Source organism: Salvelinus namaycush, chromosome 23 (assembly GCF_016432855.1).
Source record: "Salvelinus namaycush isolate Seneca chromosome 23, SaNama_1.0, whole genome shotgun sequence".
In the NCBI taxonomy this organism is placed as follows: domain Eukaryota; kingdom Metazoa; phylum Chordata; class Actinopteri; order Salmoniformes; family Salmonidae; genus Salvelinus; species Salvelinus namaycush.
In genome coordinates this window covers 10892118-10919450 of record NC_052329.1, presented here as the reverse complement: position 1 = coordinate 10919450, position 27333 = coordinate 10892118, and the positions used below count along the sequence as shown (strand labels likewise).

The 27333-nt window shown below is 43.6% G+C and overlaps 1 protein-coding gene across 1 annotated transcript in view; it reads left to right on the top strand.

The window, feature by feature from the left end:
• Positions 1 to 6275: 6275 nt before the first annotated feature.
• Positions 6276 to 27333, top strand: part of pxylp1 (2-phosphoxylose phosphatase 1) — a 31626-nt gene continuing 10568 nt past the window's right edge. Inside the window, exons 1-4 of the mRNA XM_038961036.1 lie at positions 6276 to 6412; positions 7446 to 7589; positions 19861 to 20049; positions 26776 to 26902. Coding sequence (XP_038816964.1) covers positions 7511 to 7589; positions 19861 to 20049; positions 26776 to 26902 — 395 coding nt within the window. The 5' untranslated portion in view covers positions 6276 to 6412; positions 7446 to 7510. The remainder of the gene's footprint in view (positions 6413 to 7445; positions 7590 to 19860; positions 20050 to 26775; positions 26903 to 27333) is intronic.

Below are 27333 nucleotides of genomic sequence, written 5' to 3'. Positions count from 1 at the left end.
TATGTTGTGTCTACTGGTAGGTGATTAATTATCTGTAAGGTCAAGGTTGCAGGGTATATATATATTATTTTTACCTTTATTTAACCAGGAAAAGCCCATTGAGACCCAGAGTCTCTTTTTCAAGGGAGACCTGGCCAAGAAGGCAGCAACAATCAATACATTACATAATTAAAACATACACCAATACAACAACATGATCCATCCTAAGAAAAGCATTTCACTCCTCTGTAACAGTCTCCCATCAATATTTTAAATTCATTCAGTGGCACTAACATATCTAAATGAAGCATGGATTGTAGACTATTCCATGCATCTGATGCACAAGAAGAAAAGGCAGTCTTGCCTAATACTGTGAATGTCCTGGGGACTTTAAGTAGCAACCACCTAGCTTACTGGGTATGGTAACTGCTGGTGGTGAAGGAGACCAGACTACAGAGGTAAAGTGGGAGTTGACCCAAAAGGGCTTTGTAGAAGAACACATGCGTTCCCCAAGGCAAGGTCAAATACAGGGTCAACTATGACCCCTATTGGGAGAAACATTGAAATAACAGTGTCACACCCATAGAAAACAATAGAGGACTTTCCTTTGTAGCTATCCCATTATGGCATCTGTGAGCACACAGGCAGCGCCATTGAGGCCATCTCCATTTTGAAGTAGTCCATTTTCTTATTTTACTACTACTAAGAGTTGGTGAACAATCTGAAAAGGTGCATACTGCCACCTGGAGTGTGTTTTTAAACAGGTATAAAGACAAGGTAGGCGATTTACTGCCACCTGCAGTAATGGAATGTTTGCTCACGAATGTAATTCATTGGCTAATCCCTCCTGATGACCTGGAAGGAATTATATGATCCTTCCTTAACGCATAGGAAGTCCCACCCAGTTGACCACTTCAAAATGGCTCTGCCCATGCTGGCTTTTGAGCACTAGAGGCATCTATCATTCTCTATGGTCATACTTTATCTCATTAACATGTTGTTTTAAACTTTGTCCACATAGTGTCTCAATAGCAAGGCTATGCTCACTGAGTCTGTACATAGTCAAAACTTTCCTTAAGTTTGGGTCAGTCACTCGGTTTAGGGCCAAATAGCATTCTAGTTTGCTCTGTTTTTTGTTAATTCTTTCCAATGTGTCAAGTAATTATCTTTTTGTTTTCTCATAATATGGTTGGGTCTAATTGTGTTGTTGTCCCGGAGCTCTGTGGGGTCTGTTTGAGTTTGTGAACAGAGCCCCAGGACCAGCTTGCTTAGGGGACTCTTCTCCAGGTTCATCTCTCTGTAGGTGATGGCTTTGTTATAGAAGGTTTGGGAATCGCTTCCTTTTAGGTGGTTGTAGAATTTAACGTCTCTTTTCTGGATTTTGATAATTACCGGGTATCGGCCTAATTGTGCTCTGCATGCATTATTTGGTGTTTTAAGTTGTACACTGAGGATATTTTTGCAGAATTCTGCATGCAGAGTCTCAATTTGGTGTTTATCCCATTTTGTGAATTCTTGGTTGGTGAGCGGACCCCAGACCTCACAACCATAAAGGGCAATGGGTTCTATAACTGATTCCAGTATTTTTAGCCTGATCCTCATTGGTATGTCGAATTTGATGTTCCTTTTGAAGGCATAGAAGGCCCTTCTTGCCTTGTCTCTCAGCTGGCTCACAGCTTTGTGGAAGTTACCTGTGGCTCTGATGTTTAGGCCAAGGTATGAATAGTTTTTTGTGTGCTGTAGGGCAACGGTGTCTAGATGGAATTTGTATTTGTGATCCTGGCGATTTGACCTTTTTTGGAACACCGTTATTTTTGTCTTACTGAGATTTACTGTCAGGGCCCAGGTCTGACAGAATATGTGCAGAAAATCTAGGTGCTGGTGTAGGACCTCCTTGGTTGGTGATAGAAGCACCAGATCATCAGCAAACAGCAGACATTTGACTTCAGATTCTAGTAGGGTGATGCCGGGTGCTGCAGACTGTTCTAGTGCCCTCACCATTTCATTGATATACAGTTGAAGTCGGAAGTTTACATACACTTAGGTTGGAGTCATTAAAACTCGTTTTTCAACCACTCCACAAATTTCTTGTTAACAAACTATAGTTTTGGCAAGTCGGTTAGGACATCTACTTTGTCCAGGACACAAGTAATTTCCCCAAAAATTGTTTACAGACAGATTATTTCACTTATAATGCACTGTATCACAATTCCAGTGGGCCAGAAGTTTAAATACACTAAGTTGACTGTGCCTTTAAACAGCTTGGGAAATTCCAGAACATGGTGTCATGGCTTTAGAAGCATCTGATAGGCTAGTTGACATCATTTGAGTCAATTGGAGGTGCACCTGTAGGCCTACCTTCAAAGGCCTACCTTCAAACTCAGTGCCTCTTTGCTTGACATCATGGGAAAATCAAAAGAAATCAGCCAAGACCTCAGAAAAAGAATTGTAGACCTCCACAAGTCTGGTTTATTCTTGGGAGCAATTTCCAAACACCTGAAGGTACCACGTTCATCTGTACAAACAATAGTACGCAAGTATAAACACCATGGGACCACGCAGCCGTCCTACCGCTCAGGAAGGAAACGCATTCTGTCTCCTAGAGATGAACCTACTTTGGTGCAAAAAGTGCAAATCAATCCCAGAACAACAGCAAAGGGCCGTGTGAAGATGCTGGAGGAAACAGGTACAAAAGTATCTATATCCACAGTAAAACAAGTCCTATATCGACATAACCTGAAAGGCCGCTCAGCAAGGAAGAAGCCACTGCTCCAAAACCGCCATAAAAAAGCCAGACTAAGGTTTGCAACTGCACATGGGGACAAAGATCATACTTTTTGGAGAAATGTCCTCTGGTCTGATGAAACAAAAATAGAACTGTTTGGCCATAATGACCATCGTTATGTTTGGAGGAAAAAGGGGGAGGCTTGAAAGCCAAAGAACACCATCCCAACCGTGAAGCACGGGGGTGGCAGCATCATGTTGTGGGGATGCTTTGCTGCAGGAGGGACTGGTGCACTTCACAAAATAGATGGCATCATGATGAGGGACAATTATGTGGATATATTGAAGCAACATCTCAAGACATCAGTCAGAAAGTTAAAGCTTGGTCGCAAATGGGTCTTCCAAATGGACAATGACCCCGAGCATACTTCCAAGGTTGTGGCAAAATGGCTTAAGGACAACAAAGTCAAGGTATTGGAGTGGCCATCCACAAATCCCTGACCTCAATCCTATAGAACATTTGTGGGCAGAACTGAAAAAGCATGTGCGAGCAAGGAGGCCTACAAACCTGACTCAGTTGTAGGAATGGGCCAAAATTCACCCAAATTATTGTGGGAAGCTTGTGGATGGCTACCGGAAATTTTGACCCAAGTTAAACAATTTAAAGGCAATGTTACCAAATACTAATTGAGAGTATGTAAACTTCTGACCCACTGGGAATGTGATTAAATAAATAAAAGCAGAAATAAACATTTCTCTCTACTATTATTCTGACATTTCACATTCTTAAAAGAAAGTGGTGATCCTACCTGACCTAAGACAGGGAATTTTTACTAGGATTAAATCTCAGGAATTGTGAAAAACTGAGTTTAAATATACTTGACTAAGGTGTATGTAAACTTCCGACTTCAACTGTATATGTTGAAGAGGGTGAGGCTTAAGCTGCATCCCTGTCTCACCCCACGGCCCTGTGGAAAGAAATGTGTGTGTTTTTTGTCAATTTTAACCGCACACTTGTTGTTTGTGTACATGGATTTTATAACGTCATATGTTTTTCCCCCAACACCACTTTCCATCAATTTGTATAGCAGACCCTCATGCCAAATTTAGTCAAATGCTTTTTTGACATCAACAACGCATGAGAAGACTTTGCCTTTGTTTTGTTTGTTTTGTTTGTCAATTAGGGTGTGCAGGGTGAATATGTGGTCTGTCATACGGTAATTTGGTAAAAAGCCAATTTGACATTTGCTCAGCACATTTTTTTAACTGAGGCAATGTACAAGTCTGCCGTTAATGATAATGCAGAGGATTTCCCCAAAGTTGCTGTTGACGCATGTCCCAGCGGTAGTTATTGGGGTCAAATTTGTCTCCACTTTTGTGGATTGGCATGATCAGTCCTTGGTTCCAAATATGGAGGAAGATGCCAGAGCTAAGGAGGATGTTAATGAGTTTAAGTATAGCCAATTGGAATTTGTTGTCTGTATATTTTATAATTTCATTGAGGATACCATCAACATCACAGGCCTTTTTGGGTTGGAGGGTTTGTATTTTGTCCTGTAGTTCATTCAATGTAATTGGAGAATCCAGTGGGTTCTAGTTGATTCTAAGATTTGTATTTGATCATGTATATGTTTTTGCTGTTTGTTCTTTGTTATAGGGCCAAAAAGATTGGAGAAATGGTTTACCCATACATCTCCATTTTGGATAGATATTTTTGTTTTCCAATTTTCCCAGAAGTGGTTAGTCTATGGATTCTTCAATTACATTGAGCTGGTTTCTGACGTGTTGTTCCTTCTTTTTCCTTAGTTTATTTCTGTTTTTTTTTTGTGATTCACCATAGTGAAGGCGTAGACTCAGGTCTTCTGGGTCTATATGTTTTTGGTTGGATAGGTTTCTCAATTTCTTTCTTAGGTTTTTGCATTCTTCATAAAATCCTTTGCCATTGTTGTTCATTTTCTTTGGATTTCTGTGTGAAATGTTTGTATTTGATAGGGAAGCTGAGAGGTCAAATATACTGTTTAGGTTTTCTACTGCCAAGTTTACACCTTCACTATTACAGTGAAATGTTTTGTCCAGGGAGTTGTCTAAAAGGGATTGAATTTGTTGTTGCCTAATTGTTTTTTGCTAGGTTTCCACACTACATTCCTTCAATCTATAGCATTTCTTAACATTATTCAGTTCCTTTGGCTCTCTCTCTCTCTCTCTCTCTCTCTCTCTCTCTCTCTGTTAGTCTGTGTGTGACTGTGTGCATTTCTAACAACTTCCCAATATTCTCATCTTCTACCCTTGATGTTCTTGCTGCTTTTCTTCTACCCCCTCTCACCTGTCCTCATTTCCCTCCTTTCTTCATCAGCCAGGGGATCACCTCTTCTACATCATCATCATCATCATCATCATCAAAAGCCAGTGGTGTAAAGTACTTCACTAAAAGTACTACTTAAGTAGTTTGAGGTATCTGTACTTTAGAAATTTTTGACAACTTTTACTTTAACTACACTACATTCCTAAAGAAAATAATGTACTTTTTAAATTTTCCCTCACACCAAAAAGTACTTGTTACATTTTGACAGGAAAATGGTCCAATTCATACACTTATCAAGAGAACATCCCTGGTCATCCCTACTGCCTCTTATAAATGTGTAAATACATGTCAGTGTTGTTGTAACGATCGTCGTAATATTCTTCCTCCTCCTCGGACGAGGAGAGGCGAGACGGGTCGGACCAATAAGCAGAGTGATTCGTGTCCATGATATTTTAATGAATCGAACTGAACACTTAACATACAAAAAAACAACAAAACGTGACAAAACCGAAAACAGTCCCGTGTGGCACGAACACTGACACGAGATACAACCACCCACAAAACACACGTGAAACCCCGGCTGCCTTAGTATGATTCTCAATCAGGGACAAACGATCTACAGCTGCCTCTGATTGAGAATCATACCAGGCCGAACACAAAAACCCCAACATAGAAAAACACACATAGACCAACCCACCCAACTCACGCCCTGACCAACTAAATAAATACAAGAAAAAAGGAAAACAGGTCAGGAACGTGACAGTTGTAGTGTACCCCTGGCTATCCGTAAAGTAAAAAAAAAAAAATACATTGTGCTGTCTGGTTTGCATAATATAAGGATTTTGAAATTATTAATACTTTTACTTGTGATACTTAAGTATATTTAAAACCAAACACTTTTAGACTTTTACTCAAGTAATATTTTACTGGGTGACTCTCACTTTTACTTGAGTCGTGTTCTATTAAGGTATCTTTTCTTTTACTACAGTATGACTTTTGGGTACTTTTTCCACCACTGTCAAAAGCATCGACTGATTATAGCCCTAGTATACGTAGAGCTATGGGCCGGGAAAAATAACCTTCAAGCTGTTTCTCTGCAAAATTATTCCTATTTTGATGCAATCGTTTAGAATAACTTATTTTATCACAACATCATATCGGTTGATGGCCATAGAATAATGGTGATGACAGGATGATCCTCCACGTTTCACACCAGAATAGTGGAGATGCGAGACAAAAGTAGAGTAGTTTCAGTTGCATATGAAAAGGAGAGTAGGAGGTTAGCACAGCAAAGTGGAGTCAGTAAGTAAGCAGGACCCAGGACAGCCACACGGATAGGTAGTTCAGAGGAGTAAAAGCCGGCACGGCGCTGGGTGGATTCAAGTTCTGATTGAGGCTCGCTACTTGGTAAGATGATCCGAAATAAACGACCAGCAAATATGTTAATTAGGCAGTTTAGCTACTTATCATTTTCCCACGAGTTTGTCCTGAGTAGGTACATTGTAAACAAAGGCTTGGCGTTTTGTAATAACGGTGTTATTAAGATAGCTACGAATTCACCGAAAACATTCGATTCTGCAAAAAAGTCGACAAGTTTACTACCACATATTTAGCTTTACAAGCTGTAAATTTAGCTGTTATACCGGAAGCATTGATGCTACTATAGTGCATGTGTTCGATATAACAATATGAAAGTTATCTAGATAGCCAGTTCGCTAGCTAACAAATAATCCCTTCCCTTGTAGCTAGCTGGTCAGCATAGCATTGTAGCCGAGACGAGCAGACAAGCTGTCACAATGCGTCAACATTGTTTTAATTAGTGCAATCATCATGAAATAGTATCTCCTCGCAGGTAGCCTACTACAATGTTTCAGTAACGTTAATCACTACAGGAGTTCCACAGAAGAGTTTCACCACATTATGATGCATACAGTTTAGCTACATATAATAACATTTATACATTGAGAAGCAAAAACATTTTTGAGACAGTTTAGTTTCTCCAACTATTAACCTTATAATTGTTTCATATTTGCATGAACATGTTTTGAGAGAACATCTCAAGTCATGTAGACCGTTTCTGAGGGGAGGTGATTGAGGATAATTATTGAGGCACCATTTTTACCTCATCTAGCCATGCTCTTATTTTTAGTCTGTCTAATAGCAGGGTTGCGTTGTGTATAACTGACGTAAATGGTGGGTTTTTTACATGTTCTTTCTGCTTTCCCCTCCCTGATTGTTCCAACATCCCTGCTCTCTCATAGATCTATTCATAGAAGGCAGGCTGTATAGTGGAACATGCTACAAACTGTCGCTGACAACTTTCTTTAGTTCATTTGTGTGGTTCATTGTGTGCAGCAAAGTTTTTCCTTCTATTGGTTTAGAGGCGTGTTATAGGCATGTTTGTTTCATAATGTTGCTTGTCTTTGTTGTGCCTATTTAGACAGCAGGAATGGGGCAAGGTGTGGGTGGTTGACTGACAGGGAGACGGACCAATCACTTGTTAGGATGCTGGCTCGGAACCGCTTCATCCTCCTGGTGGTGGTGGGGGCGGTGCTGGCCATCGTGAGTCTCAGCCTCCAATTCTGTAAGTAAACTGTGTGTGTGTTTGTGTAGTGTATTGTAGTGTCTCTACAGCTGCCATTATTTGTGGTTGGAATTTGTGTGTGATCGTTTGGTGTGTATATCCAGGTGTGTTTGTGTATGATCACACGGTGTGTGTGTATTATATCTGACCACTAGTGTTTTCCACTCCAAGCGACCCATTTACATGGAAACAAAGACAGGTCCTCTAGAGACATTCTATATATAGACCAGTCCTATCCACTATGATACCCTGAGATACTCTTAAGTGTTCCCCCAATGACGTGTCGGTAGAAAATGGCCATTGTGCCCAATCTCGCCTGTGCATAGAAAAAAATTCTGTGTCCTCGATGGTAATAAATACAAGGAAACAGGCCAAGTCGATTTGTTGCGTAAGACACTTACTGTGGGTGGATGGAAGAGTCCTTTCGCTGTTATATGGAAATAACATAATTAGAAAGAAGGCTAGACTGGAGAATATTATTGAGCTGCAAAAATAACATCCATATTTGAATGAAAAATCCTAGTCCCAGATTATGTTGGGTATGAAATATGCTGTATAGTGCGTACCTTTCTCTCTCTCTCTGTACCCTGCTCTCTTGCTTCAAGTCTTTACAGACGCCAGAAGAGATTGCAATTCTGTGAGTGTGTCTTAACTCTGCATTGAAAATGTGTGAACTGTGTGACCCTGTTGCCATCACTCATCTCCCTCAAAAGCAGAGGTGTGTGTCTGTCTGAGGAGGATTGTAGGCTGAAGTAACTTTAATGCACTACTTAAAACCATTCTCTGCTCCTGCCCTCTAATCTTCTCCTTTAGCAAAAACGAAAGGCAATAAAAGATTATGCTGAATGAAATCCCACTGTAAATTGTTACCATTGAGTGTGTGCGTGCATGCGTGTGTCTAGGCTCGTATGGGTCCCTTACTTTGTCATTGAGAATGTGTCTTGACTCTTGATTGATTTCTCGATCACTTGAGGCAACATGGGATTTATGTAACCAAAGTATGGTCTGTGTTAGCGTCCTCTCCTTCCCTGTCATGTGATCTGTAGGTTGTCTGTGTGTTGGAGAGAGGCTGTCATAATTTATTCATCAGACTGCAAGTCATTATCCTCTACTACAGGGGAAGGCCCAGTGGGACAGCAGCACTTCATGTTCCATTGATTGTCATCCTTCTTTCTCCTCCACTCTCTTATCGGTTTTCTGCTTAAGTTATCTTTCTCTTTTTCTATTTTAGCCTCTGACTGTTATCTTCCTGTTTTGGTCTGTTCTTTCTTACGCTACTTCTCTCACTTTTCCTCTCTTACTCCCTCCCTCCCTCCCTCCTTCCTTCCCTCCCTCACTCACTCCATCTTTCTTTTCTTTCTGATTATTTTGAACATTGGGAGAAGAAGTCAGTGTATTGAATTTGTTTGTGTGGATTTCAATTTGTTTGCTGAAACTTGATTGATTACGGTGTGTGATCCAGACAGGCAATAACAGATGGTTTGCCATGACTCTGACACTCTGCCTGCCTCTACGACCTCTCTGAAATCTGGACTGGGGTCGCCATGGCAGCAGAGGCGTGACACCTGTTTGACAAGCGACAGGGAGTCCCACAGTAAGAGAGGTGTGAAGCTTAGCGGAACAGAGGACGGAGAAGGAGGGAAACAAAAACAGGAGGAGGGATATGGCGAGAGAGATAGAATAGAGGAAAGGAGAGACAAAGAGAGAGATGACAGGAGAGGAAATGGAAGAGGAGAGAGGGGGAGGCAATAACATCAACAGAGCGATACAGGAAAATATAGACTACAGGAATTGAAGGGAAGATAAAAGAGAAGACGAAAGGAGAGCAGAGAGAGAGGAAAATGGAGGAAAATACATGTATATAATGAGAAGAATGGAGAGGGGGAGAGAATAATCCACAGAGATGAAGAGAGATATAACATCAGAGGAAATAGAGAGAGGGGGAGAGAATAATCCACAGAGATGAAGAGAGATATAACATCAGAGGAAATAGAGAGAGGGGGAGAGAATAATCCACAGAGATGAAGAGAGATATAACATCAGAGGAAATAGAGAGAGGGGGAGAGAATAATCCACAGAGATGAAGAGAGATATAACATCAGAGGAAATAGAGAGAGGGGGAGAGAATAATCCACAGAGATGAAGAGAGATATAACATCAGAGGAAATAGAGAGAGGGGAGAGAATAATCCACAGAGATGAAGAGAGATATAACATCAGAGGAAATAGAGAGAGGGGGAGAGAATAATCCACAGAGATGAAGAGAGATATAACATCAGAGGAAATAGAGAGAGGGGGAGAGAATAATCCACAGAGATGAAGAGAGATATAACATCAGAGGAAATAGAGAGAGGGGAGAGAATAATCCACAGAGATGAAGAGAGATATAACATTAGAGGAAATAGAGAGAGGGGAGAGAAAGGAATAGGCAGAGAGAGAGAATACAGGAACGAAAGCCAAACTAACAGCGACGTGTTTTGGAGGATAGCTATGAGTCAGTGACATGGAGACAGACAGACCACAGGGATTAGAGGCAGACAGACAGATAGACCACAGGGAGTAGAGGCAGACAGACAGATAGACCACAGGGAGTAGAGGCAGACAGACAGATAGACCACGGGGAGTAGAGGCAGACAGACAGATAGACCACGGGCAGTAGAGGCAGACAGACAGATAGACCACAGGGAGTAGAGGCAGACAGACAGATAGACCACGGGGAGTAGAGGCAGACAGACAGATAGACCACGGGCAGTAGAGGCAGACAGACAGACAGATAGACCACGGGCAGTAGAGGCAGACAGACAGACAGATAGACCACGGGGAGTAGAGGCAGACAGACAGATAGACCACGGGGAGTAGAGGCAGACAGACTGATAGACCACGGGGAGTAGAGGCAGACAGACAGATCATACATGTGTAACGGATGTGAAATGGCTAGCTAGTTAGCGGTGGTGCGCGCTAATAGCGTTTCAATCGGTGACGTCACTCGCTTTGAGACCTTGAAGTAGTGGTTCCCCTTGCTCTGCAAGGGCCGCGGCCTTTGTGGAGCGATGGGTAACGATGCTTCGTGGGCGACCGTTGTTGATGTGTGCAGAGGGTCCCTGGTTCGCGCCCGAGGTCGGGGCGAGGGGACGGTTTAAAGTTATACTGTTACATTGATGCTGTTGACCCGGATTACTGGTTGCTGCGGAAAAAGGAGGAGGTTGAAAGGGGGGTGAGTGTAACGGATGTGAAATGGCTAGCTAGTTAGCGGGTACGCGCTAATAGCGTTTCAATCAGTTACGTCACTTGCTCTGAAACCTAGAAGTAGTGTTTCCCCTTGCTCTGCAAGGGCCGCGGCTTTTGTGTGTGGTATTGGTCGTGACAGTAGTGTGTGGTATTGGCCGTGACAGTAGTGTGTGGTATTGGCCGTGACAGTAGTGTGTGGTATTGGCCGTGACAGTAGTGTGTGGTATTGGCCGTGACAGTAGTGTGTGGTATTGGCCGTGACAGTAGTGTGTGGTATTGGCCGTGACAGTAGTGTGTGGTATTGGCCGTGACAGTAGTGTGTGGTATTGGCCGTGACAGTAGTGTGTGGTATTGGTCGTGACAGTAGTGTGTGGTATTGGCCGTGACAGTAGTGTGTGGTATTGGCCGTGACAGTAGTGTGTGGTATTGGTCGTGACAGTAGTGTGTGGTATTGGCCGTGACAGTAGTGTGTGGTATTGGCCGTGACAGTAGTGTGTGGTATTGGCCGTGACAGTAGTGTGTGGTATTGGTTGTGACAGTAGTGTGTGGTATTGGTCGTGACAGTAGTGTGTGGTATTGGTCGTAACAGTAGTGTGTGGTATTGGTCGTGACAGTAGTGTGTGGTATTGGTCGTGACAGTAGTGTGTGGTATTGGCCGTGACAGTAGTGTGTGGTATTGGCCGTGACAGTAGTGTGTGGTATTGGTTGTGACAGTAGTGTGTGGTATTGGTTGTGACAGTAGTGTGTGGTATTGGTCGTGACAGTAGTGTGTGGTATTGGTTGTGACAGTAGTGTGTGGTATTGGCCGTGACAGTAGTGTGTGGTATTGGTCGTGACAGTAGTGTGTGGTATTGGCCGTGACAGTAGTGTGTGGTATTGGCCGTGACAGTAGTGTGTGGTATTGGCCGTGACAGTAGTGTGTGGTATTGGTTGTGACAGTAGTGTGTGGTATTGGCCGTGACAGTAGTGTGTGGTATTGGTTGTGACAGTAGTGTGTGGTATTGGCCGTGACAGTAGTGTGTGGTATTGGTCGTGACAGTAGTGTGTGGTATTGGCCGTGACAGTAGTGTGTGGTATTGGTCGTGACAGTAGTGTGTGGTATTGGCCGTGACAGTAGTGTGTGGTATTGGTCGTGACAGTAGTGTGTGGTATTGGTTGTGACAGTAGTGTGTGGTATTGGCCGTGACAGTAGTGTGTGGTATTGGTCGTGACAGTAGTGTGTGGTATTGGCCGTGACAGTAGTGTGTGGTATTGGTCGTGACAGTAGTGTGTGGTATTGGCCGTGACAGTAGTGTGTGGTATTGGTTGTGACAGTAGTGTGTGGTATTGTTGTAGACCTGTTTTAATTTTCTGGTGGGAGAGATGGAGGGAGGAAGAGCAGTCGTGGTCCATCCTGTGTTTAAGGTTTACTGTAGCAGCTGACTCTTTACCACAGTACAGGCGGTGTAAAACACTGAGGTGTAAGGCTGGAAGGAAGCCCTCATCAGTGTAATAGGCTCACCTTTTTCAACTCTCAGCCAATGCATACAGTCAGAACTACCTGCTCTTCCCCTAATTACTGGCCCTGCTGTACGTTTCTTAAGGCCAGCTAGTTGTTGCGTAGACCTGGCCCATTGATGTTGTGTGTGTACTGTAGGAAGATGCCTTAGGCTTGCATGTGTATTGCTTTGGTAGTATACCCTGTGTTTATGTGTGTGTGTGTGTGTGTGTGTGTGTGTGTGTGTGTGTGTGTGTGTGTGTGTGTGTGTGTGTGTGTGTGTGTGTGTGTGTGTGTGTGTGTGTGTGTGTGTGTGTGTGTGTGTGTGTGTGTGTGTGTGTTCATGCTCCAGGCATGTAAACAACTGTGTGTTTGCGGGTGTGTGAGTTGGCGATGATGCCCTGGGCTTGTGTGTGTGTTTCTTCTCTTCAGTGTGTGTGAGTGTGCGTGAGTGTGTGTGTGTTTCTTCAGTGTGTGTATGTGTGTGTTTCTTCAGTGTGTGTATGTGTGTGTTTCTTCAGTGTGTGTGTGTGTGTGTTTCTTCAGTGTGTGTGTGTGTGTGTTTCTTCAGTGTGTGTGCTCCTAGTCTGAGGTAGTCTGTTGCCTGTTACAAAAGGCCCTTTGTGTGGGCGACTGTGGCAGACCAGGGCAGTGAGCATGCCTCCAATTGGGCCGTGGGTCTGCCAAGTATGCAGGCGTGTGTGTGTTTGTCGGTGAGTGTGTGTGCAGGGAGAGGGGGACCAGTTCGGTGAATGGGTTCCAGTGTGTGTGTTTTTCGGTGAGTGTGTGTGTGGGGAGAGGGGGACCAGTTCAGTGAATGTGTTCCAGTGTGTGTCTGGCCCTCTATCCAGTGAGCAGATCTCAGAATGCTCTCCTTCGCTCACACACACCTCTTCCTCCTCTTCCTCTTTACCGGTGAGTCTATACTGATGCTAACTGACCGGTGAGTCTATACTGATGCTAACTGATCGTCTATACTGATGCTAACTCACCATCTATATGGATGTTAACTGACTGTCTATACTGATGCTAACTGACCGGTGAGTCTATACTGATGCTAACTGACCGGTGAGTCTATACTGATGCTAACTGACCGGTGAGTCTATACTGATGCTAACTGATCGTCTATACTGATGCTAACTCACCATCTATATGGATGTTAACTGACTGTCTATACTGATGCTAACTGACCGGTGAGTCTATACTGATGCTAACTGACCGGTGAGTCTATACTGATGCTAACTGACCGTCTATACTGATGCTAACTCACAGTCTGTACTGATGCTAACTCACCGTCTATACGGATGCTAACTCACCATCTATACGGATGCTAACTCACCATCTATACTGATGCTAACTCACCATCTATACTGATGCTAACTCACCATCTATACTGATGCTAACTGACCATCTATACTGATGCTAACTCACCATCTATACGGATGTTAACTCACCATCTATACGGATGTTAACTCACCATCTATACGGATGTTAACTGACCGTCTATACTGATGCTAACTCACCATCTATACTGATGCTAACTCACCATTTATACTGATGCTAACTCACCATCTATACGGATGCTAACTCACCATCTATACGGATGCTAACTCACCATCTATACTGATGCTAACTCACCATCTATACTGATGCTAACTCACCATCTATACTGATGCTAACTGACCATCTATACTGATGCTAACTCACCATCTATACTGATGCTAACTGACCATCTGTACTGATGCTAACTGACCGGTGAGTCTATACTGATGCTAACTGATCGTCTATACGGATGTTAACTGACTGTCTATACTGATGCTAACTGACTGTCTATACTGATGCTAACTGACCATCTATACTGATGCTAACTCACCATCTATACTGATGCTAACTGACCGTCTATACTGACGTTAACTGACCGTCTATACTGATGCTAACTCACCATCTATACTGATGCTAACTCACCATCTATACTGATGCTTACTCACCATCTATACTGATGCTTACTCACCAACTATACTGATGCTAACTGACCATCTATCCTGAAGCTAACTCACCATATATACTGATGCTAAGTCACCATATATACTTATGCTAACTGACCGTCTATACTGACGCTAACTCACCATCTATACTGATGCTAACTGACCGTCAATACTGATGTTAACAGACCGTCTATACTGATGCTAACTCACCATCTATACTGATGCTAACTCACCATCTATACTGATGCTAACTGACCATCTCTATTGATGTTAACCTCTTGGCAATAGGGGGTGCTATTTGCACTTTGTAATAATTTCGTTCCCAAATTAAACTGCCTCGTACTCAATTCTTGCTCGTACAATATGCATATTATTATTACTATTGGATAGAAAACACTCTCTAGTTTCTAAAACCGTTTGAATTATGTCTGTGAGTGAAACAGAACTCGAGTTAGAGCATTTTTCCTATGAGGATGTGAGAGTGCAGAAATCTTCTTGCTGTTCTGAGATCTGTTTATAAATCTGCCTGTCTTCTATTGGTTGAGATGCACTGCATACGTCTTCCCCTGGGTGTCAGCGAATAGTGAGAGTTGAAATGGGGTTGCTAGGCAGAACTGGGAGGTTATAAAACACCTCGGAACAAAGTGTCCGGCCATTTTTCACTTCGCTCTGACGCAGGGAGGACATTTGGCTGTTTCTCTAGAACGCTCCGGTTATAGGCCTTAGATATTTCCGGTCATGTTTTTATTCGTTATAGGTGTTAAAGACATCATAAGGAAGTTAATTTAAACCGACTTATAGCAGTTTATATCAGTTCATTGCGATTTTCTGGTATTACTGTGTCACGCGCTACCACGAGTTGGACACCTCTCCGGTACATAGCTAGCGTTTAGCTGCTAAATCTACAGGAGAAGAGGACATCTTTCAACCAAAAGACGATTGTTCTGGAGAAAGGACACCTTGCCCAAGATTCTGATGGAAGCTCGTCAAATAGTAAGAAGTCTTTATGCTGTTAATTCGTATTTATGTTGAGAAATGTTAAAGAATAATTCCGCCATGAATTTCAGTGCGGTCTCGCTTTAGCGCACGCTGTATTGCGCAGTAACATTAATTTTAAAAATCTAACACAGCGATTGCATTAAGAACTAATTTATCTTTCATTTGCTGTCCAATCTGTATTTTTTAGTCAAGTTTATGATTACTTATCGATTAGAATAGGTGCCTTTCCCAAGATTTCTCCTGACATTTTCTTTGCAGCTTGGCTACTTTTCTCATTGTATAACCACGATTTGTGCCGCTAAATATGCACATTTTCGAACAAACTCTATATGCATTGTGTAATATGATGTTATAGGACTGTCATCTGAAGAATTCTGAGCAGGTCAGTGAAAAAATGTATATCTTTTGCTGGGTTATACGTTATCGCTATTTTTGGCTTGAATCAATGCTGTTGTGTTTCTGGCTATTGTGGTAAGCTAATATAATGCTATATTGTGTTTTCGCTGTAAAACACTTAAAAAATCTGAAATATTGGCTGGATTCACAAGATCTGTGTCTTTCATTTGCTGTACGCTGTGTATTTTTAAGAAATGTTTTATGATGAGTAATTAGGTAATACACGTTGCTCTCTGTAGTTATTCTAGTCGCTTTGGTGAGAGTTGTGATGGTGGCTGCAATGGTAAACTATGATTTATACCTGAAATATGCACATTTTTCTAACAAAACATATGCTATACAATAAATATGTTATCAGACTGTCATCTGATGAAGTTGTTTCTTGGTTAGTGGCTATTTATATCTTTATTTGGTCGAATTTGTGATAGCTACTGATGGAGTAAAAAACTGGTGGAGTAAAAAAAGTGGTGTCTTTTGCTAACGTGGTTAGCTAATAGATTTACATATTGTGTCTTCCCTGTAAAACATTTTAAAAATCAGAAATGATGGCTAGATTCACAAGATGTGTATCTTTCATCTGGTGTCTTGGACTTGTGATTTAATGATATTTAGATGCTAGTATTTACTTGTGACGCTATGCTAGGCTATGCTAGTCAGCTTTTTTACTGATGGGGGTGCTCCCGGATCCGGGTTTGGGAGGAATTAGAGGTTAACTGACCGTCTATACTGATGCTAACTCACCATCTATACTGATGCTAACTCACCATCTATACTGATGTTAACTCACCATCTATACGGATGTTAACAGACCGTCTATACTGATGCTAACTCACCATCTATACTGATGCTAACTGATCATCTATACTGATGCTAACTCACCATCTATACTGATGCTAACTGACCATCTCTATTGATGTTAACTGACTGTCTATACTGATGCTAACTCACCATCTATACTGATGTTAACTCACCATCTATACTGATGCTAACTGACCATCTATACTGATGCTAACTGACCATCTATACTGATGCTAACTCACCGTCTATACTGATGCTAACTGACCGTCTATACTGATGTTAACTCACCATCTATACTGATGCCAACTCACCATCTATACTGATGCTAACTCACTGTCTATACTGATGCTAACTCACTGTCTATACTGATGCTAACTCACCATCTATACGGATGTAAACTGACTGTCTATACTGATGCTAACTCACCATCTATACTGATGCTAACTGACCGTCTATACTGATGCTAACTCACCATATATACTGATGCTAACTGACCATCTATACTGATGCTAACTCACCATCTATACTGATGCTAACTGATCGGTGTTAACTGACTGATGTGAACTTTTGCTAGTAACATTCTAACCTTAATCTATGACCAAGAGTTTTACCAGAGGATTGGATTTCTACGTATGCTATATAATTTTGTACCTTCAAATGTCTTTCCCGTTTCCACTCCACTCTGTGGCTTTGCTTTACCCCGTGGTGGAATTTTGTATTTGTATTTATTATGGATCCCCATTAGCTGCTCTAGCTACTCTTCCTGCGATCCAGCAAAATGAAGGCAGTTATACAATTTATTAAACATTACAATACATTCACAACACCTTAAGTGTGTGCCCTCAGGCCCCTACTCTACAACCACATATCTACATTACAAAATCCATGTGTACGTGTGTGTATAGTGTGTATGTTATCTTGTGTTTGTATGCATGTGTCTGTGCCTATGTTTGTGTTGCTTCAAAGGTGTACTTTTATCTATTTTTTAAAATCGGATTCTACTGCTTGCATCAGTTACCTGATGTGGAATAGAGTTCCATGTAGTCATGGCTCTATGTGTACTGTGTGTTTCCCGTAGTCTGTTCTGGACTTGGGGACATTGGAGAAACTTCTGGTGGCATGTCTTGTGGGGTATACATGGGTGTCTGAGCTGTGTGCCAGTAGTTCAAACAGACAGCTCGGTACATTCAACATATAAATACCTCTCAAATGGGGAGTGTGGGTTAATATGGATACCCTCACTTTAAGATAGTGTGGTTTGTATTTAGGCTAGTTCCTCTGTAGTCTGTTTCTAAAGAAATCTAATAACCAATGGAACTTTACCACAGTAACTTTATCATCTAAGGGTGGTGTGTGACCAATGCTGGATCTAGGCCTGTGGTGTTTCTACAGTCAGTTAGTTATTAGTTAGTAAGATAGTAAAAACATGATGTAACAATTTTATGACAGGAAGTGAAATACCAGTTTGGTCACTCCCTGCCTCCAACGTCTATCTCCAGCCCTAGTTTCCAACCCTCTGCTCTTTCTGTCTGCTGTGTTCAGGAAGTCTGAAAGAGGTCCAACCCAACTCCCTACGCTCTATCTCCCACCGTTACCTCCTACCCCTACCTCCTACCCACTACTCCCTACCTTCCTACCTCCTAATCTTACCTGCTAGCCATATCTTCCTACCCACTACTCCCTACCTTCCTATCTCCAACCGTTACCTCCTACCCATACCTTCCAACCTCCTACCCCTACCTTCCTACCCTTACTCCCTACCTCCCACCGTTACCTCCTACCCCTACCTCCTACCCACTACTCCCTACCTTCCTACCTCCTAATCTTACCTCCTACCCCCTACCTTCCCTTCTCCTACCCTTACATCATACCCACTACTCCCTACCTTCCTACCTCCTAATCTTACCCCCTCACCTTCCTACCTCCTACCCATATCTTCCTACCCACTACTCCCTACCTTCCTATCTCCTACCCTTACATCCTACCCATACCTTCCTACCCACTACCCCTTAACTTCCTACCTCCTACCCTTACATTCTACCCATATCTTCCTACCTTCCTATCTCCTTCCCTTACTTCCTACCCATATCTTCCTACTCACTACTCCCTACCTTCCTATCTCCTACCGTTACCTCCTACCCATACCTTCCAACCTCCTACCCCTACCTTCCTACCCTTACTCCCTACCTCCCACCCTTACCTCCTACCACTATCCCCTACCTCCCCAGCCATCCCCAACACCCAGCAGTTCTGTCCAGCAACACTGTTGACTTTATGATCTCAGCTGGAGCTTGGAGGGAGGAGCTGGTGAAACTCTGTGTGTGTGCTTTGGTATGAGGGGGCGAGAGTTATGTGAGCCTGTGTGTATGTGTGTGTGTGTGTTTCTATGTTCCTGTACAAGTGTATGTGTGTGTGTCTGTTGGGGAGAGATTATTTAAAGGTTGTCATAGGAATGAAAGGGCCTCTCTTTGCAAAGTGATGTAATATTTACCTACTCCACTGCCCGGCTTCAGGACAACCAGGGTTTCTGAGGTGTGTGTGTGTGTGTGTGTGTGTGTGTGTGTGTGTGTGTGTGTGTGTGTGTGTGTGTGTGTGTGTGTGTGTGTGTGTGTGTGTGTGTGTGTGTGTGTGTGTGTGTATTCCCAGGATCCTGTGTTTCTGAATGGAACTGCAGTTGTTCCCACACCGCTCTCCCCATTGGGTCACCTGGCCCAGGGGTCACAGGTTAATGGTTGTCAAGGCAACCCTGTGGTAGTGGTTAGGGGTTCTGTACAGGGTTCTGCTGCTGTTCACATGTAAATGAGCTGGGCTGAGGCTGGGCTAGGGCTGAGGGGAGGCTGGGCTGAGGGATGGCTTGGCTAGGGCTGAGGGGAGGCTGGGCTAAGGCTGGGCTGAGGGGAGGCTGGGCAGAGGATGGGCTGGGGAAAAGGCTGGGCTGAGGGGAGGCTGGGCCTAAGGCTGGGCTGAGGCTGGGCCTAAGACAGGGCAGAGGCTGGGCTGGGGCAAAGGCTGGGCTGAAGGGAGGCTGGGCCTAAGACTGGGCTGAGGCTGGGCCTAAGACTGGGCTGAGGTTGGGGCTAGGACTGGGCTGAGGGGAGGCTGGGTCTAAGACTGGTCTGAGGCTAATAGATGTTATAGATCTTTATACAGGAGAGTCCTTTGAGCAATGGATGTCAGTGGTGTTTGTCACTACGGTTAGGTCTGCTTTGATGTTGTTTCTTTGCTAACTTTCCTCCCTCTCTCTCTCTCTCTCTCGCTCTCTCTCTCTCTCTCTCTACTTCTCTCTCACTCAATCCCTCCTCTGCTCTTTCATTCAGTCTCTCTCTACCTGACAATCTCTTGAACATTGAGGAATTGACCCCCCCCCCCCCTTTCTCCTCTATCTCCAGTGCACCTAATCCCCACTACGCCCATGGGTGAGGAGCGCCCCCCCCAGGGTCAGGGTCAAGTTCAGGGCCAGGGGAAGAGCAGGAAGAGAGTGATCCCTGTCCCCCCCACAGAGGATCCTGATCCAGACCCCATCTCAGAGGCTTATGGTTACTGCAACACCCCCAACCGCTCTGAACAGGCCTGGGAGGGTGAGACACTCACACACTCACTCACACACACATACATACACACACACGCACACACGCACACAATCTAATCTGCTGTTCCATTGGTAAGTGGGAAGAAAGAGCAATGTTTCAGTCCTCTGCAGTCTGCTAGCGTGTTAGCCATTTGCTCAACCAGTCAGTGAACACAGGTCAAAGCTCAGGGTTTAGAACAGAACCATATGGAGTCAGTCAGTCATTAACAAGGAAGGCTTAGCCATGTGGAGAAATACAGAACATTTAGATGTGTTGTGTCATGTAAAGAGAATTGATAGACTGGTGTTGGGTCATGGTTAGCTAGAGTATAGAGAGGGTTAATAAAAAATAAAAACATGTTTTATTGTCCCATACACTGAATAGGTAACGTAAACTAACTCACTCTTGTACATCGCCTTGGTCTGTACAATTGACCTTATTTTAGCGCCCAAAAAACATAATACTTCCAGATCAACTGTAATGTCAATACCATTGTAAAGCACAATTTCTCCCCTTTCCAACAAAATCCATGACGAGACCATCACGCTGCCCGTTTCTGCATAATTCAAGCAGGCAATGAGCACCGTCGGGTCTTTTTAAAATGGCGGGTGGGGAAGCGAAACTAATGCGTGACAGTGAGAAGGAGAGATGTCATGTGGGGAAACAGCTTTTTTTCACTCGATCTGTCCAACTTATCACCTTATCGCCTTTAAAATGTAAATAAAACACTATAAAGAGTTTATATGTGTCATTACATACCTATTTGAAGGTTTGTGTCGAATTTGAATCGGGTTTTTAGGGCGGTGCTAAAGTGATCTTCAGAAGTAAACAGTGGCTTTTGAGAGTCATGATCGCTTGCAGAGACGATGCAAAAAATGACTAGGTATCCCCCCCCTTACTGTCCATTTCTTGTTTTTAAAGGATGAGAGAAGTGCTACACCTGGTGGAGAGAGATTGTAAGACAGAAATAGTTGCTTTATGCGTGCTGTACGTTACGGTATGACACGTCACGATGTAACGGAGGGTCAGTTTTCTCAACTTTTCTCCAATACTATAGAGCCATTACCATGTCGATCAACGCTTGAGTAGAAACGTAGTTCACACCCCCGATTTTGAAGTCAACACAGTCGCTAAAGTCCCATTAGTCTTCTTTGCAGCCTCGTTTGAATGTCGCAGTTGCGCACATTTGTACAGATTTCACATTACAGTGAAATGTGTTGTTTTACAGAGTCAGCCATAGTAGTACAGTACAGTGTCTTTAACCCAACCCCTCTGAATCAGAGAGGTGTGGGGGGCTGCCTTAATCCACATCCACATCTTCGGTGCCTGGGGAACAGTGGGTTAACTGCCTTGCTCAGAGGCAGAACAATAGATTTTTACCTTGTCAGCTCGGGGATTCTATCCAGCAATCTTTTGGTTACTGGCCCAACAATCTAACCACTAGGCTACCTGTCGCCCCATAAAGGGTCAGGGTTAGAGGATAAAGGGTCATGGTTAGAGGATAGAGAGGATAAATGGTCATGAATAGAGAGGATAAAGGGTCAGGGTTAGATGATAGAGAGGATAAAGTGTCAGGGTTAGAGGATAGAGGATAAAGGGTCAGGGTTAGAGGATAGAGAGGATAAAGTGTCAGGGTTAGAGGATAGAGGATAAAGTGTCAGGGTTAGAGGATAGAGAGGATAAAGATTCATGGTTAGTTGGAGGATAGAGGGTCATGGTTAGTTAGAGGATAGAGGGTCATGGTTAGTTAGAGGATAGAGGGTCATGTTTAGAGGATAGAGAGGATAAAGTGTCATGGTTAGAGGATAGAGAGGATAAAATGTCATGGTTAAGGGATAGAGAGGATAAAGGGTCATGGTTAGAGGATAAAGAGGATAAAGGGTCATGGTTAGGGGATAGAAAGGATAAAGGGTCATGGTTAGAGGATAGAGAGGATAAAGGGTCATGGTTAGAGGATAGAGAGGATAAAGGGTCATGGTTAGAGGATAGAGGATAGAGAGGATAAAGGGTCATGGTTAGAGGATAGAGAGGATAAATGGTCATGGTTAGAGGATAGAGGATAGAAAGGATAAAGGGTCATGGTTAGAGGATAAAGGGTCACGGTTAGAGGATAGAGAGGATAAAGGGTCAGGGTTAGAGGATAGAGAGGATAAAGGGTCAGGGTTAGAGGATAGAGAGGATAAAGGGTCAGGGTTAGAGGATAAAGGGTCAGGGTTAGAGGTTAAAGAGGATAAAGGGCCATGGTTAGAGGATAGAGTGGATAAAGAGTCAGGGTTAAAGGATAAAGGGTCAGGGTTAGAGGATAGAGAGGATAAAGGGTCAGGGTTAGAGGATAGAGAGGATAAAGGGCCAGGGTTAGAGGATAAAGGGTCAGGGTTAGAGGATAAAGGGTCATGGTTAGAGGATAGAGAGGATAAAGGGTCAGGGTTAGAGGATAAAGGGCCAGGGTTAGAGGATAAAGGGTCATGGTTAGAGGATAAAGGGTCATGGTTAGAGGATAGAGAGGATAAAGGGTCATGGTTAGGGGATAGAGAGGATAAAGGGTCATGGTTAGGGGATAGAGAGGATAAAGGGTCATGGTTAGAGGATAGAGAGGATAAAGGGTCCGGGTTAGAGGATAGCGAGGATAAAGGGTCATGGTTAGAGGATAGAGAGGATAAAGGGTCAGGGTTAGAGGATAGAGAGGATAAAGGGTCATGGTTAGGGGATAGAGAGGATAAAGGGTCATGGTTAGAGGATAGAGAGGATAAAGGGTCATGGTTAGAGGATAGAGAGGATAAAGGGTCATGGTTAGAGGATAGAGAGGATAAAGGGTCATGGTTAGAGGATAGAGAGGATAAAGGGTCATGGTTAGAAGATAGAGAGGATAAAGGGTCATGGTTAGGGGATAGAGAGGATAAAGGGTCATGGTTAGAGGATAGAGAGGATAAAGGGTCATGGTTAGAGGATAGAGAGGATAAAGGGTCCGGGTTAGAGGATAGCGAGGATAAAGGGTCATGGTTAGAGGATAGAGAGGATAAAGGGTCAGGGTTAGAGGATAGAGAGGATAAAGGGCCATGGTTAGAGAGGATAAAGGGTCAGGGTTAGAGGATAGAGAGGATAAAGGGTCAGGGTTAGAGGATTAAGGGCCAGGGTTAGAGAATAAAGGGTCAGGGTTAGAGGATAGAGTGGATAAAGGGTCAGGGTTAAATGATAGAGAGGATAAAGGGCCAGGGTTAGAGGATAAAGGGTCAGGGTTAGAGGATAGAGAGGATAAAGGGTCATGGTTAGAGGATAGAGAGGATAAAGGGCCAGGGTTAGAGGATAGAGAGGATAAAGGGTCAGGGTTAGAGGATAGAGAGGATAAAGGGTCAGGGTTAGAGGATAGAGAGGATAAAGGGTCATGGTTAGAGGATAGAGAGGATAAATGGTCAGGGTTAGAGGATAGAGAGGATAAAGGGCCAGGGTTAGAGGATAGAGAGGATAAAGGGCCAGGGTTAGAGGATAGAGAGGATAAAGGTTCAGGGTTAGAGGATAGAGAGGATAAAGGGCCAGGGTTAGAGGATAGAGAGGATAAAGGGTCAGGGTTAGAGGATAAAGGGTCAGGGTTAGAGGATAGAGAGGATAAAGGGTCATGGTTAGAGGATAGAGAGGATAAAGGGTCATGGTTAGAGGATAGAGAGGATAAAGGGTCCGGGTTAGAGGATAGCGAGGATAAAGGGTCATGGTTAGAGGATAGAGAGGATAAAGGGTCAGGGTTAGAGGATAGAGAGGATAAAGGGCCATGGTTAGAGAGGATAAAGGGTCAGGGTTAGAGGATAGAGAGGATAAAGGGTCAGGGTTAGAGGATAAAGGGCCAGGGTTAGAGGATAGAGAGGATAAAGGGGCATGGTTAGAGGATAGAGAGGATAAAGAGTCATGGTTAGGGGATAGAGAGGATAAAGGGTCATGGTTAGAGGATAGAGAGGATAAAGGGTCCGGGTTAGAGGATAGCGAGGATAAAGGGTCATGGTTAGAGGATAGAGAGGATAAAGGGTCAGGGTTAGAGGATAAAGGGTCATGGTTAGAGGATAGAGAGGATAAAGGGGCATGGTTAGAGGATAGAGAGGATAAAGGGTCATGGTTAGGGGATAGAGAGGATAAAGGGTCATGGTTAAAGGATAGAGAGGATAAAGGGTCCGGGTTAGAGGATAGCGAGGATAAAGGGTCATGGTTAGAGGATAGAGAGGATAAAGGGTCAGGGTTAGAGGATAGAGAGGATAAAGGGTCATGGTTAGGGGATAGAGAGGATAAAGGGTCATGGTTAGAGGATAGAGAGGATAAAGGGTCATGGTTAGAGGATAGAGAGGATAAAGGGTCATGGTTAGAGGATAGAGAGGATAAAGGGTCATGGTTAGAGGATAGAGAGGATAAAGGGTCATGGTTAGAAGATAGAGAGGATAAAGGGTCATGGTTAGGGGATAGAGAGGATAAAGGGTCATGGTTAGAGGATAGAGAGGATAAAGGGTCATGGTTAGAGGATAGAGAGGATAAAGGGTCCGGGTTAGAGGATAGCGAGGATAAAGGGTCATGGTTAGAGGATAGAGAGGATAAAGGGTCAGGGTTAGAGGATAGAGAGGATAAAGGGCCATGGTTAGAGAGGATAAAGGGTCAGGGTTAGAGGATAGAGAGGATAAAGGGTCAGGGTTAGAGGATTAAGGGCCAGGGTTAGAGAATAAAGGGTCAGGGTTAGAGGATAGAGTGGATAAAGGGTCAGGGTTAAATGATAGAGAGGATAAAGGGCCAGGGTTAGAGGATAAAGGGTCAGGGTTAGAGGATAGAGAGGATAAAGGGTCATGGTTAGAGGATAGAGAGGATAAAGGGCCAGGGTTAGAGGATAGAGAGGATGAAGGGCCAGGGTTAGAGGATAGAGAGGATAAAGGGCCAGGGTTAGAGGATAGAGAGGATAAAGGTTCAGGGTTAGAGGATAGAGAGGATAAAGGGCCAGGGTTAGAGGATAGAGAGGATAAAGGGTCAGGGTTAGAGGATAAAGGGTCAGGGTTAGAGGATAGAGAGGATAAAGGGTCATGGTTAGAGGATAGAGAGGATAAAGGGCCAGGGTTAGAGGATAGAGAAGATAAAGGGTCAGGGTTAGAGGATAGAGAGGATAAAGGGCCAGGGTTAGAGGATAGAGAGGATAAAGGGCCAGGGTTAGAGGATAGAGAGGATAAAGGGCCAGGGTTAGAGGATAGAGAGGATAAAGGGTCAGGGTTTGAGGATAGAGAGGATAAAGGGCCAGGGTAAAAATGTTTTATCAACATTGAAAACTATTATTTTTAAATAGTTGAACCGAAACCAAACCTTGAGTCTTCTGCACAGGCCAGACGACTCAAGGCCACTGTGGTCTCGAAGAACATCTGACTCCTTAAATGGTTGGTCTCTCAGTCAGTCAGTCAGCACGGTACTATAGTCTTTATTCAAACCATGCACTCTCACAAACTCATGACAGCAACACTTCATATCAATAAGGATTGGAGTTACTTGTATCACATACTACTACAAGGTTATCTGTAAACCACTTCCTCTGATGTTGTGTTGGTGTAATACACCAAGAACAAGCCAAGAATGTATTTTATTATAAATCATCACTATTACTACCGTAACTAGCCTTACTATGACAGCTACAACCACTACTACTTCTATGATGATGTTGATGGTGGTGGTGATGATGATGATGGTGGTGGTGATGATGTTGATGATGGTGATGATGTTGATGGTGATGATGGTGGTGATGATGATGATGTTGATGATGTTGGATGTTGATGGTGATGATGGTGGATGTTTTTGATGGTGATGTTGATGATGTTGGATGTTGATGGTGGATGTTTTTGATGGTGATGGTGATGCTGATGGTGGTGATGATGATAGTGATGGTGTTGATGGTTGTAATGATGGGGTTGATGGTGATGATGTCATGATGGTGATGGTGTTGATGGTGATGATGATGTTGATGGCAGTGATGATGATAGTGATGGTGTTGATGGTGATGATTGTGGTGATGATGGGGTTGATGGTGGTGATGATGATGATGGGGTTGATGGTGATGATGGTGAAGATGTTGATGGTACAAGTGGTGAGGATGTTGATGGTGATGATGTTGATGGTGATGATGGTGAAGGTGTTGATGGTGACAGTGGTGAGGATGTTGATGGTGATGATGGTGTTGATGGTGACAGTGGTGAGGATGTTGATGGTGATGATGGTGAAGGTGTTGATGGTGACAGTGGTGAGGATGTTGATGGTGATGATGGTGAAGGTGATGTTGATTGTGGTGATGATGATAGTGATGGTGTTGATGGTTGTAATGATGGGGTTGATGGTGATGATGATGTTGATGGTGGTGATGATGATGATGATGGCGGTGATGATGATAGTGATGGTGTTGATGGTGATGATTGTGGTGATGATGATGATGGGGTTGATGGTGATGATGATGATGGGGTTGATGGTGATGATGGTGAAGGTGTTGATGGTGACAGTGGTGAGGATGTTGATGGTGATGATGGTGAAGGTGTTGATGGTGACAGTGGTGAGGATGTTGATGGTGATGGTGTTGATGGTGACAGTGGTGAGGATGTTGATGGTGATGATGGTGAAGGTGTTGATGGTGACAGTGGTGAGGATGTTGATGGTGATGATGGTGAAGGTGTTGATGGTGTTGATGGTGACAGTGGTGAGGATGTTGATGGTGATGATGAATGTGTGGTCCTCTCTCAGGACACAGCCCTGTGGACTACAAGCTGCTGTCTGTCCAGGTGATGATTCGCCATGGCGACCGTTACCCCCTTTACGCCATCCCCAAAACCAAGCGGCCTGCCATCGACTGCACCCTGTCCCCAAAGAGGTGAGAGCAACGCCCACTGACTGAACATCCAATGATGATGCAACAAATAGTCTCTCGTCTCCTATTATTCATTCATTAAGGCCTTCTGTTAAATAAAGATGGCCTCCTGAATTAACTGGAGTCTACTGTAAATGTTAGCTATTCCCTCCAGCTCCAGTTTACATTACATCATTTGATCATTAGATAATTACATCATTAGATCATTAGACCATTAGATCATTAGATTAGATCAAATGCAGTTTTGACTGCAGCCAGAAAATGATACCACTTTGTCTTGTGAAATTACCCATCTCCCCTCTCTTACCCCCCCAGTCTTTTGAAGCGTTTCTGGTTAGCATGTCGGTGGAAAACTTAAGCAATAATTGCTATGAAGAAGAGGGGAATGTGAGAACGAGCTGCTGTTGTTAGTGAAAGTGATTAGCCGTGGTTCT